The 12331-nt window shown below is 32.9% G+C and overlaps 1 protein-coding gene across 1 annotated transcript; it reads left to right on the plus strand.

Moving 5' to 3' along the window:
- The first annotated feature begins 7708 nt into the window (after positions 1-7708).
- On the plus strand, positions 7709-11806 carry LOC132733026 (dehydrogenase/reductase SDR family member 4-like). Its single transcript, XM_060719601.1, has 8 exons — positions 7709-7850; positions 8205-8382; positions 8682-8759; positions 9367-9461; positions 10319-10370; positions 10862-10996; positions 11297-11349; positions 11679-11806. The coding sequence occupies exons 1-8, from the start codon at positions 7801-7803 to the stop codon at positions 11791-11793; spliced, it is 756 nt and encodes a 251-aa protein (XP_060575584.1). The 5' UTR covers positions 7709-7800; the 3' UTR covers positions 11794-11806.
- The last annotated feature ends 525 nt before the right edge of the window (positions 11807-12331 follow it).

The raw sequence follows: 12331 nt of genomic DNA on the forward strand, positions 1-12331 counted from the left end.
ATACAGCCCACGAAAGAACGACAAGTGTTCAGCACAACATATAGATAATATCTGCGAAAACGATAAGATAAACATTGCTGTGATGTTAGATATTTAGATATCCTAACATTGCACAAACAGACATTCTACAAAGAGGAACCCCTGGCCGAGTTGATCAGATCGTTGACTTAACACCACTAACCCCTCACCGCCGTGGGTTCGAATCGCGCTAGGGACTTTGGATTATTTCATGTGAGGAAGCGATCCAGCTATGTGAGGAAGCTATACTCTTTAAATGACGTTTACTTGTCTAAACTCAAGTTATTCAGTACATTATTTTCATTTACACATAAAACCTCCGATTTATTGTCGTTATAAAGATTTGTTTGTTCTTTCATTGCCTGGATAACGTAAATTACAATCGTTTTCCTAAAAGAAATTGAAACCGTATTATAAGCTGAATAAGACTCAACAATTTTAACAGTACCTTCAGTATAATATCGAGGGTTCAAAGGTAAAAGGTTATAACTGCCACTTTTGCCGAAATTGACTTTTTATGTTTTTTATAATGTACTTATTGTCCTTTATGTCTGACGAAAATATTATATAAATATTCAATCCTTATAAGGGCAAAAAATTAAAAAGTATTTTGTAATAACTTCTTTTCTACAAATTATTTAGGGGTAAAAGGTTCTAAGTGTACTTATTACCTGTTGTTTACTTGTTGTTCCACATGTTGTGAAGAATCTGTAGTGGAAAAAGGTTATAACTGATTTTATCACCTTTTTCCCCTGACAGAATGCTGCATTCATACAGTTCACAGGCACTATCTGTTATCTCTTTTCCCACGAAATTTATCTTTTAGAATTAAATGCAGCGAGAATATAACCGAAGATGAAAGACAGAAAATATTCAGTACATACTGGTCAATGGGTGATTACATAAGTCAGAGGCAATTCATTTGTTTCCATGTTGCCAATAAAGAACCAGAGAATGTATCTAAAGAGAGAACAAAACAAAGACCTATTTCGAATTCGTTTTTCACACAGGTAGAAAAGAGGGCGTGAGGGATGTTGCACTTATTCATTATCTCTCATGTACAGACTCAATCAAACCGAGTCTGCAATTTTTATGTAATTTTGTTGTGATTAATGCTTCCGAGGGATCACTTTGTTTCCAGAATTTTTTACTAAAAACTATCGATGTCGGTTTCAAAACAGTTGCAAACGCAGTTAAGCACAAAGTTATAAGGGTCATATGTTGGAAATGACAAGAGAGGGAAAGCTGTGCCTGGAAATAAAACCACGGAATATCACAGATCATTTGTAAATAAACACAACGAAAGCTTTCCGACTAATAAATCACACTACACACGAAGACCCCAACAGGAAGTATCTAACACAAGATTTAAATATAAAACGAATATACTCACTGTATGTAGAAAAATGCAAGGACAAAATAGAAAGTGTGTTTCAGAGGCTGTGTACAGAATCATTTTTAGTACAGAATATAACTTTTTTCTTCCGTCCTAAGAAAGATCAATGTCCACTCTGCAATCTGTATGACACTTTGAGAATAGAAGATAGACTAGATGAGGCAACAAAAGCAAAATATCAAGTTCACCAAGTGACCAAAAAGAAAAAAAAACAGTGCAAGAATGCAAAAATCAGCCGATAAAAAACGCACAAAGAAAGATCCAAAGTTTTCTGTGTCGGCATTTGATATCCAGGCTATTTTGAAAACACCACTCAGTTTAATTGGTGATCGTCGTTACAAAAGAAAACTGTGTTGTTGCAATTTGTCATTCTATGAACTGGGAAATGGTAACGGGACTTGTTATCTGTTGGATGAGACACATGGGGAAACCAGGCTCGTGCAAAGTAGGAACTTTTGTGTACTTGTATGTAACCTCTGTTGCAAGTAAGACATCTGGTATTGAAGAAGTGACATTATATAGTAATGCATGTGGAGGACAGAATTACAATCAGTTTGTTGCAAGTTGCTTAGTTCACTGTGTCCAAGATATACCTCACATCAATGGTAAAACCACACATTTCTTGAAATTGGCCATTCATTAATGGAATGCAAAGTCCATACATGCATCTATCAAGCATGCAAAAAGCCTTACAATAGTTCATGTTCCATCGCAGTGGGAAACAGTTATACCATAAGCGCGCCGGAAGCAACCATATATTGTCGTTCTAATAAAATAGAAGACATACTAGATTACAAGTTGTACAAAGAACAAAACTTTGGCTCAATGAAAATCGATGTTGATGGTGACATGTTAATTGGCTGAGTATATATAAAATACATGGTTGATTTAGGGATGGATAAGGCTTATCCGTTGAGCTAGAAAGTGTATCTTGGCGAGCTTTAACAAGCCAAGATTCACTTTCGCAGTGAACCAGATAAACCTTCTCCAGCCCGACATCAACCATGTATTTGTTTTATCCTGCTTTTAATAATGTTTTTAGAATAATTAAATGGTTTCATTCTTCTTTTCCCCCGATAAAATAACATCTATATGTAGTTTTGTTTTGCTGCTAAACATGTGACGTTATCAAATGATGTAATTTCTGGAGATAGATAAAGACAAAAATACAGTATTGTTGTGAGCTATGGTTTTGTGGTTAGTGTGTTCAATGCAGTTAGGTTAATGCAGAAGAAGAACAGAAGCAAAGAAAAGTCTCATAAGGCTCCACGAAAGATTTATACAGAGAAGCTTCCAATATCTGCTGCAAAAGCTGATTTGATGTCACTTGTTGCCTCTGGTACAATTCCGAAGGAGTGCGAATCATACTATGAGTCATTGCCATGCAGCAAATCTATAAAAGACAAACTTTAAGTGCCTTCTGTTAGTGAGAGTGAAGAAGATGAGTGGAGGTCATAGAATAATTAATGACAAACATTCACATTTTGTGACATGAAACAGTAGTCTTTATTTACTTAACTATGATATGGGTCACTAATATCCTTAATTGCTGATGTCTGGGGTCTGTTTGACTTCAGTTTGATTATATACCAGAGAACATTCAAAATAAATGAAATTTGTAAACTTACATTTTAGTGCGTATTTTCGTAAACATTTTAGTTATTAATTTATTTCTGTAGAATCAAAATATTGAGCAGGTACATATTTCATATTTCTATGAATGAAAAGTGTTAATTTTGTGTACGAGTATTAATGTGCATTGTGTTAATTACATTACGTAAGGTTCTTCAAAGTAAGGACATAATTGATAAATTTGCAACATTAACAATAACTGCAACATCTAAATTTTTCAGAGGAACAAGGCTATAACTGCACTTATAACCTTTTACCACTGTTTATATCGAGGGTTCAAAGGTAAAAGGTAATAACTGCCATTTTCTAGATTTCGAGAAAAACGCAAATAACATATATTTTAATACAACTTTATTTTCCGGAATATTTTTATAAAAATTTTGATTCTACCATATTTGTTGACTACATTAGATCATATTTTGTTAAGTTTACCTTGCTTGGTGCTGATAAAACACTGTAATTATAGTTTGTTTTAAAGTTCTAAGATCAAAATAATATCATTTTACAGAAGTAAAAGGTAATAAATGTACTTAGATCCTGTCAAGATAACAAGGTTTGGAGGTAAATGGTAATAACTGCACTTACGCTCTTTTACTTCTGAAGATTTAGCAATAAAAGTTCCAGATAAATTGTGGTAAAAGGTTATAAGTGCAGTTATAGCCTTGTTCCTCTGAAAAGAATTTAGATGTTGCAGTTAGAGTGTGACTGTTGCAAATTTATTTATTATGCTATACTTTGAATAACCTAACGTAGTGTCATAAACACACATTCACAATAATACGCGTACACAAAATTGACAATTTTCATTCATAGATGTATGAATTATGTACCTGCTCGATATTTATATTCTACAGAAATAAAATGATAACTAAAAAATTAGGAAAATACGCACTAAGATCATAGTTTACAAATTTTCATTTCTTTTGAATTTTCTCTATATAATCGAACTGAAGTCAAACAAACCCAAGACATCAGCAATTAAGGAAGTTAGTGACCCATATCATAGTTATTAAGTATGTTGTGAATGTTTGTCATTAATTATTCCATGACCTCCACTCATCTTCTTCACTCTCACTAACAGAAGGCACTGAAAGTTTGTCTTTTATAGATTTGCTGCATGGCAATGACTCATAGTATGATTCGCACTCCTTCGGAATTGTCCCAGAAGCAACAAATGACATCAAATCAGCTTTTTTTGCAGCAGATATTGGAAGCTTCTCTGTATAAGCCTTTCGTGGAGCCTTAAGAGTTTTTCTTTGCTTCTGTTCTTCTTCTTTATTAGCCTAACTTCTTTGAACTCACTAACATCAAAAACATAGCTCACAACAATACTGTATTCATTGTCTTTACGAACATGAATACATTTTATATTCAGCCAATTAACACGTTTATCATCAACATCGATTTTCATTGAGCCAAAGTTTTGTTCTTTGTACAACTTGTAATCTAGTATGTCAGTGTATTTTATTGGAACGACAATATATGGTTGTTCCCGGCGTGCTAATGATATAGCTGTTTCCCACTGAGATGGAACATGAACTATTGTGAGGCTTTTTGCATGCTCGATAGATGCATGTATGGAATTACATTCCATTTCTGAATGGCCACTTTCGAGAAATTTGTGATTTATACACTTGATGTGAGGAATATCTTGGACACAGTGAACTAATCAACTTGCAACAAACTGATTGCAATTCTGTCCTCCACAAGCATTACTATATAATGTCACTTCTTCAATACCAGATGTCTTACTTGCAACAGAAGTAACATACAAGTACACAAAAGTTCCTACTTCGCACGAGCCTCGTTTCCCCATGTGTCTCATCCCACAGATAACAAGTCCCGTTACCATTTCCCAGTTCATAGAATGACAAATTGTAACAACACAGTTTTCTTTTGTAATAAAGTTCACCAATTAAACTGCATGGTGTTGTCAAAACAGCCTGGATATCAAATGCCGACACAGAAAACTTTGGATCTTTCTTTGTGCGTTCTTTATCGGCTGATTTTTCCATTCTAGCACTGTTTTTTTCTTTCTTGGTCACTTGGTGTGCCTGATATTTTGCTTTTGTTGCATCATCTAGTCTACCTTCTATTCTCAAAGTGTCAAACAGATTGCAGAGTGGACATTGATCTTTCTTAGGATGGAAGAAAGACAAGTTATATTCTGTACTGAAAATGCTTCTGTACACAGCCTCTGAAACACACCTTCTATTTTGTCCTTAACATTTTTTCTACATACCGTGAGTATATTTGTTTTATATTTAAATCTTGCGTTAGATACTTCCTGTTGGAGTCTTCGTGTGTAGTGTGATTCACAGTCGGAGAGCTTTCGTTGTGTTTCTTTACAAATGATCTGTGATATTCCATGGTTTTATTACCAGGCAAAGCTTTCCCTCTCTTGTCATTTCCAACATATAACCCTGCCACTTTGTGCTCAAAGGGATACCACTGAGATTTAAAAGCCTAAAAACATAACATTAGAATTTCTTTCATAAATGAACTGGGGCGCTTTAAACGGAAATATATGTAAAGATAGTTAAAAAATATACTTTAAAATAAATCGAAAATCGTAGTTTTATGCTTTTCTTAGCCTAATTTGAGTGAAAAGCGTTTAAATGCTTTTCATTTTGGGTCATTTTTTTAACAACTTGAATAATTATTATGGAAAAACGAAGTGCGCGAATGATATGAAAGTTTGCACAAAGATTCGTGGTCTACACCTACATCAAATGGTACATTTATCTGGAAAAAAATATTTTCAGTCCCATCATGTCAAACAACCTCAGTGGAGTCCCTTTAACTGCGTTTGCAACTGTTTTGGAACCGACATCGAGAGTTTTTAGAAAAAAGTCTTTGCCACCAACTGTGAAGAAAAACCAATTCGAAATACAAAATGCACTTCTTTGTTTTGTTCTCTGTTTAGATACCTTCTCTGGTTCTTTATTGGCAACATGGAAACAAATGAATTGCCTCTGACTTATGTAATCACCTATTGACCAGTATGTACTGAATATTTTCTGTCTTTCATCTTCGGTTATATGCTCGCTGCATTTAAATCTAAAAGATAAATTTCTTTGGAAAAAAGATACCAGATAGTGCCTGTGAACTGTATGAATGCAGTATTCTGTCAGGGGAAAAAGGTGATAAAATCAGTTATAACCTTTTTCCACTACAGATTCTTCACATCATGTGGAACAACAAGTAAACAACAGGTAATAAGTACACTTAGAACCTTTTACCCCTAAATAATTTGTAGAAAAGAAGTTATTACAAAACAATTTTTAATGTTTTGCCCTTATAAGGATTGAATATTTGTATAATATTTTTGTCAGACATAAAGGACAATAAGTACATTATAAAAAACATAAAAAGTCAATTTCGGCAAAAGTGGCAGTTATAACCTTTTACCTTTGAACCCTCGATATCTAACTTTTATTGCTAAACCTTCAGAAGTAAAAGGTCGTAAGTGCAGTTATTACCTTTTACCGCTCAAACTTGTAGTCTTGACAGGATCTAAGTACATTTATTACCTTTTACTTCTGTAAAATGATATTATTTTGATCTTAGAACTTTAAAACAAACTATAATTACAGTGTTTTATCAGCACCAAGCAATGTAAACTAAACAAAATATGATCTAATGTAGTCAACAAATATGGGAGAATCAAAATTGTTATAACAATATTACGGAAAATAAAGTTGTATTAAAAAAATATGTTTTTTGCGTTTTTCTCGAAATCTTGAAAATGGCAGTTATTACCTTTTACCTTTGAACCCTCGATATTATCTTATACATGTATGATGAATATATACAGGACAAGACCATAGGAACTTGAGAACGGGACCGCAGATTGCGGCGCATATTTTCGATCGTGTAACGGCTTTTTAAAACGTTTCTGCTACATTAAATGTCTTTTAGTATTATCCGAGTATATGGCCTTAAAATATATTATCAATTGAACCCAATCTGTCTCTTTGAAAACTGGTCAAATTTTACGGTATTATAAAAAAGACCTTTTTCAATAAACCGTAAATTTGACTGATTTTTAAATTAGCAGATTATATTAAATTGAGATTAGATAATTAAAGACCACCTGCTCGCAGTATATGAAAAGATATTCAAAGGTCGGACAAAGAAAATGTAAAGCCGGTGCGGATTCGGATTTATGCGCCCAATATGCGGTCCTGTTCCAGAATTCCTATGGACAAGACAAGACAATTTGTTTATTTAAGTCTCACTTTTGTACATACATTAACAAAATATAACAAAGTTATAAAAGAAATACGTGCAAAGAAACACTCTAAAAGATTTATGAGAGACTTAAAACATGATCATAAATAAAAAAACATTTATAACAATTAAAAAAGTTGTTTAAAAGCTGAAATATGTGGCGGAAATAAATAAAGTATATATGTGTATATGTGAATCCGCCGATATTAATAATTGGTTTACACTATTCAAAGTTGTTGTTTTTTTCTTTATAATGAACATTCTGATTGTCCAATAGAAGCAAAAGCAGAAACGTAAAGCATAATGTAACGGGTAACTTTGAAAACATTCAAATTTTATTACATTCGATTTAAATATCGCAAATATATTGATAATCCAATAAGGTTTTACATCACAGAAGTCGGAGTGGCAAAGTGAAACAATCCACGTTATTGGTTAATCTATTATCTTATCGGTCTAGAATATAACCTTGCATGATCTAGAAAATGACCTAAAATTTAACAATTCGCTAGTGTATAAAGATGGGAAAATTAACAGGAAAAGTGGCTATTGTTACAGCTTCATCTGATGGGTATGTTTTTTTATTTTCTCATTATGTACTAAATAACTATATTTGAAATTTAAGCCGTATTGTTTGCATTTAACTTTTTAAAACTGTTGGTGTATTAAATATTTTTACAACTACAATATGTATACTATTCAAAAATGAACAAGGAAACAATATAAAAAGATAGAAATTGATTTCCTGTGGGTCAAACGCGTTACCATGTCTGTGGGACCAAAACATGTCTGTAGGTCTTAGATTCGCGTATGGGTCCGAGATTCGTGTCCAACACTAGTGAAATTTTTATACAATTTCATTGGTTCCTTTTTAACAATACTGTTTTTTAAATGTTTAATTTATCATTTCTTTCTACATAATCAGTATCGGACTTGCAATTGCACAGCGTCTTGCTGAAGATGGAGCCAAAGTGATGATAAGTAGCCGAAAGAAGCAAAATGTTGACAAAGCTGTGAAAGAATTGAGAGAAAAGGGATTATCTGTGTCTGGAATTGTTTGTCATGTGGCCAAAAAGGAACACAGACAGAAAATGATTGAACAAGTAACAGGCACATTTTACATGTAATCGTTTTAAAAGGAAAAATCACCCTTCACAATTATGTGCCATTATATCTTTAAAATAATTCAACATGTTGACAACTATATTTAAGTAGGCTATAAAATATAACTTCTTGACTTTCAAGAGGAAAGAAGTCTACCTAAATTATGCAACAACTGTGTTTGTTAAAAAATATGTAACTTTATATACATTATGTCCATCCATTCGTTTAGTGTTATAATAATCATAAAAATAATATGCGGAAAAAAACTTTCTTATTTTGCACCTTTTATTTATTTAAGACCGTGAACGAGTTTGGAGGGATCGATCTTCTGGTATCAAATGCTGCTGTCAACCCAATATTTGGCCCAATACTGGATGTAAGTATATGTTGTAATATTACATTTAACGGTAAGCAAATGATTAACATTCTCAATGAGATAAATTTTCATGAAAATTTATTACAAATGTTAAAGCGAGCTTGCCCAAGAACAATGGTTGTGCAAACCAGCGTCTGAAAAATTGGGAAGGTCCGCCGGGAGCAATGAAAATAAAGTTTAAAAGTGAAAATTGCAGACTCGGTTTAATTGAGTTTAATAAGTCTGTTCATGGTAGATAAGGGGGGATGCAACATCTCTTACGCCCACTAGAATCGGCTTAAACAGTATACCACCAGCTTAGGTGGAATTAAACCTTTGTCTATACTGATGGTATGATCTCACACACCAAAAATAAGAAAAAACACACATCGTCCGATATTTTCACAAGTAAAAACTAATAATGATCGCCTAGAAAAATGACCATATAAGAGTCATTATGTAACGATGTTTTCATGTCCAGTGTCTTTGTCTTTCGTAAACATTAGTTCTTTTAATGTCTTACTTTAAAGCGCAGAACTGGTCTAATTCTATATTATAAAGTATTTCAAAGCAAACAAATGTGTTTCAGCCTATCTTTATACCCTAAAGTGTTTGACATATTTTTAAGTCGAATGAAGACGCATGGGACAAGATATTTGAAGTAAATGTCAAATCAACATTTTTCCTAATCAAAGAAGTAGTGCCTTACATAGAAAAACGTGGGTAAGTATGTAGCTTAAATTTCACTTGTCTTGCATGCGAATATTCTTTTACTTGATATTTAGCAGGATTTTTCTCATTTCTTGTATAGTACTTGATAAGTACTTGTTTTATTGATAAATATGTTGTTTTTATACTTTTACCGCTTTCTACGTTGTATTTATATATTATTTTATCATTGTTATAGAATATAATAATAAAACTCTGGAGGAAGGGTGATCATCGGAAGTATAATTCACAACAAAATTACATGAAAATTGTAGACATGGTTTGACTGAGTCTGTACATGAGGGATAATGAAATAGTTCAACATCAATCTCTAACGCCTCCTAGCTCCGGCTTGAGCGTAACTCAACTTAAAATTGCTGGAATCAATAATCCCGAAGAACCAGAAAATATAATAAAGCTAAAGTGAAGTACGGGTCAACTTTTTACAGCTGTCACTCAGGACAACAAGAAAGAGCAAAGTTCGTAGAACGCAGTTTTTCAATAATATGTCTAACGTGGCACCCATCGGCTCAGCAAACAGTATCGAGCGATCAGACAGGGCACCGAAAGAATTAATCAAATACACAATGTACAACAAATCTAAACAAAGATCAATAAGTAAGAGCGGCATTCAATAAATGCATCCCCCAACGCAAACCCAGCAACACATGACCACCGACAAGGAGCCCAATAGGACACCAAACAAAAACAGGGGAGGGAACCAGGGCAAAGCACGAACGCGCGCCACCACAAACAACTCAGCATAGGAAATGAAAGCGTATTAAACTTTCTTTTGATTTTTTTCCTCACTTCCCTGCATATAAAATGGAAATGAACACTGTTTGACTTAATCAAAAAATAAATCGTTTCAGGGGTGGATCAGTTGTCATTGTTTCATCGAATGCTGGCTACACGCCTTCAGAGGTAGCTACTTTTTTCTCATTTTTGTAAAGAAAATATATTTTTGCAAATACATGTAGTTGAAATTGAAACCTTAAAAATCATCTTTCATGGCAAAATTAAGAAAAGCTACAGATTTAGTTTATTTAGGACTGTTCACGACAGTGATTTGTGCATGCTACTGTTACTCTCCCGACTGAAGCAAAACTCAACATTTCAACATGAACTAATAAAATAATATAATTTTTGCAGATACGAGAGCGTTGTTCTACTTAAAAAAGCAATGTTTTCTCTTGTATGAAGGAAATGATTTTTCGTTATATTTGGATGAATTTGTATAGAGTATTTCTTTTATTGCTATGTAACATTACCATATTCTAGTTACCTTATATTTTTAACAGAAATTGCCCCGATTCTGCTTGAAAAAAAATGCAACGTTTTCATAAATTTTAATTCGTAGCAACACATGAATCTAGTATTATAAATGATTCACATGCACGTTTTAATTTACACAGGTTATGGGTGCGTACTCTATAAGTAAAACCGCTCTAATTGGAATGACAAAGGTTCTTGTGCCACAACTCGCCAGTATGAACATTCGGGTAAATTGTATTGCACCGGGAGTTATTAAAACGAGGTTCAGTGAAACTGTAAGTGAAAATATTGGATTTTCCAATTATGAAAAAAAGCTTTTATAGAATTTTTGTTTACTTTTAGTAAATGTCATAGAAAAGGAAGATAAACCTAACTAAAGGTAATAATCATTTTATGATAAGTTCACAACTATTTTTTCTTTCTATAACGCCGAAAAGCAGACTCAAAAGTCATCTTTATTTTAAAACATTTGTTATCGAAAACAAATATCATTTTGAAAATGATTATTAAACTATCAATGTCAAAGACACACTTCTCCGGAAACTTATGAAAACATTTCGAATCTCGAATTTCAGCTATGGAAAAATGAGTTTTCAAAAGAGTTTATGGGACGGATTCCCCTTAAAAGGTAACTATATAATTACAAAAAGTCTTTTTTGTTTATTTTTTTTTTACCTTTTCTGAAAATCACATTATTTTTACTATGTTAAAATATCTTGTTTTATTGTCTGTGCGTTCTATATATACACGGCTGATAAAAATGTATGAATAAAATATTCATTTAGACAGAAGACTTTGCGGCATGAAAAAAAATCGTTACAAAGACTTAATATTGTAGGTTTTAGATATGACCCAGCACAAACTATGCGCACATTCGACAAATCCGAAACTTAGTAATATACAAAAGTAGATCTATTTATCTACCTATAACAGTGTACAAATTAAACTGCATTGCAGGTTTGGGGAGGTTCAGGAATGTGCAGGGATCGTTTCTTTCTACCTATCCAATGACGCCGCATACATCACTGGCGAGACTACAGTTATTTCAGGGGGCATGTCAGGGAGATTGTGATCAAATTACAAATGTACAACATAATAAACAGTTATTGTACTGTAAAAAGTCGTGAAAATACAACGGATATTGAGACTGTATAAGTCAGTGGTTGTAAATAAAATATGATATAATTATATAGTGTATATTTATAATCGTAACGGTTTCATGTGACTTTTGCATTTCATTTCTGTAAATTTCCTCTGACGCAATTGTACCCATAGAACAATATTTTTTGTGAGATTTCCCGCCATTCCAGTATTTCAGATTATAAACCTGACTATGATTACATTAACACTTAATATGATACTCATTTGTAGATATGACTTCTAGAAACGAAAACTGTAGAAATCATTTTGTATCATATTGCATAGTCCTAGATTAAAATAACTGCTTTTTTGCCCGGAGATAAAAGAGAAATGAGGTATATTAATCTATGTAATTAGATTAGGCAATTATTAAATACATTCAAAAATGATATAAACAAATGACTAAAAAATTATTAAACAATACTAATATCGATGTACATTTATATGAACATCAAAATATATCTGTGGTC

The sequence above is a fragment of the Ruditapes philippinarum genome, unplaced genomic scaffold (assembly GCF_026571515.1).
Source record: "Ruditapes philippinarum isolate M1 unplaced genomic scaffold, ASM2657151v2 ctg2501_1_1_1_1, whole genome shotgun sequence".
Classification (NCBI taxonomy): domain Eukaryota; kingdom Metazoa; phylum Mollusca; class Bivalvia; order Venerida; family Veneridae; genus Ruditapes; species Ruditapes philippinarum.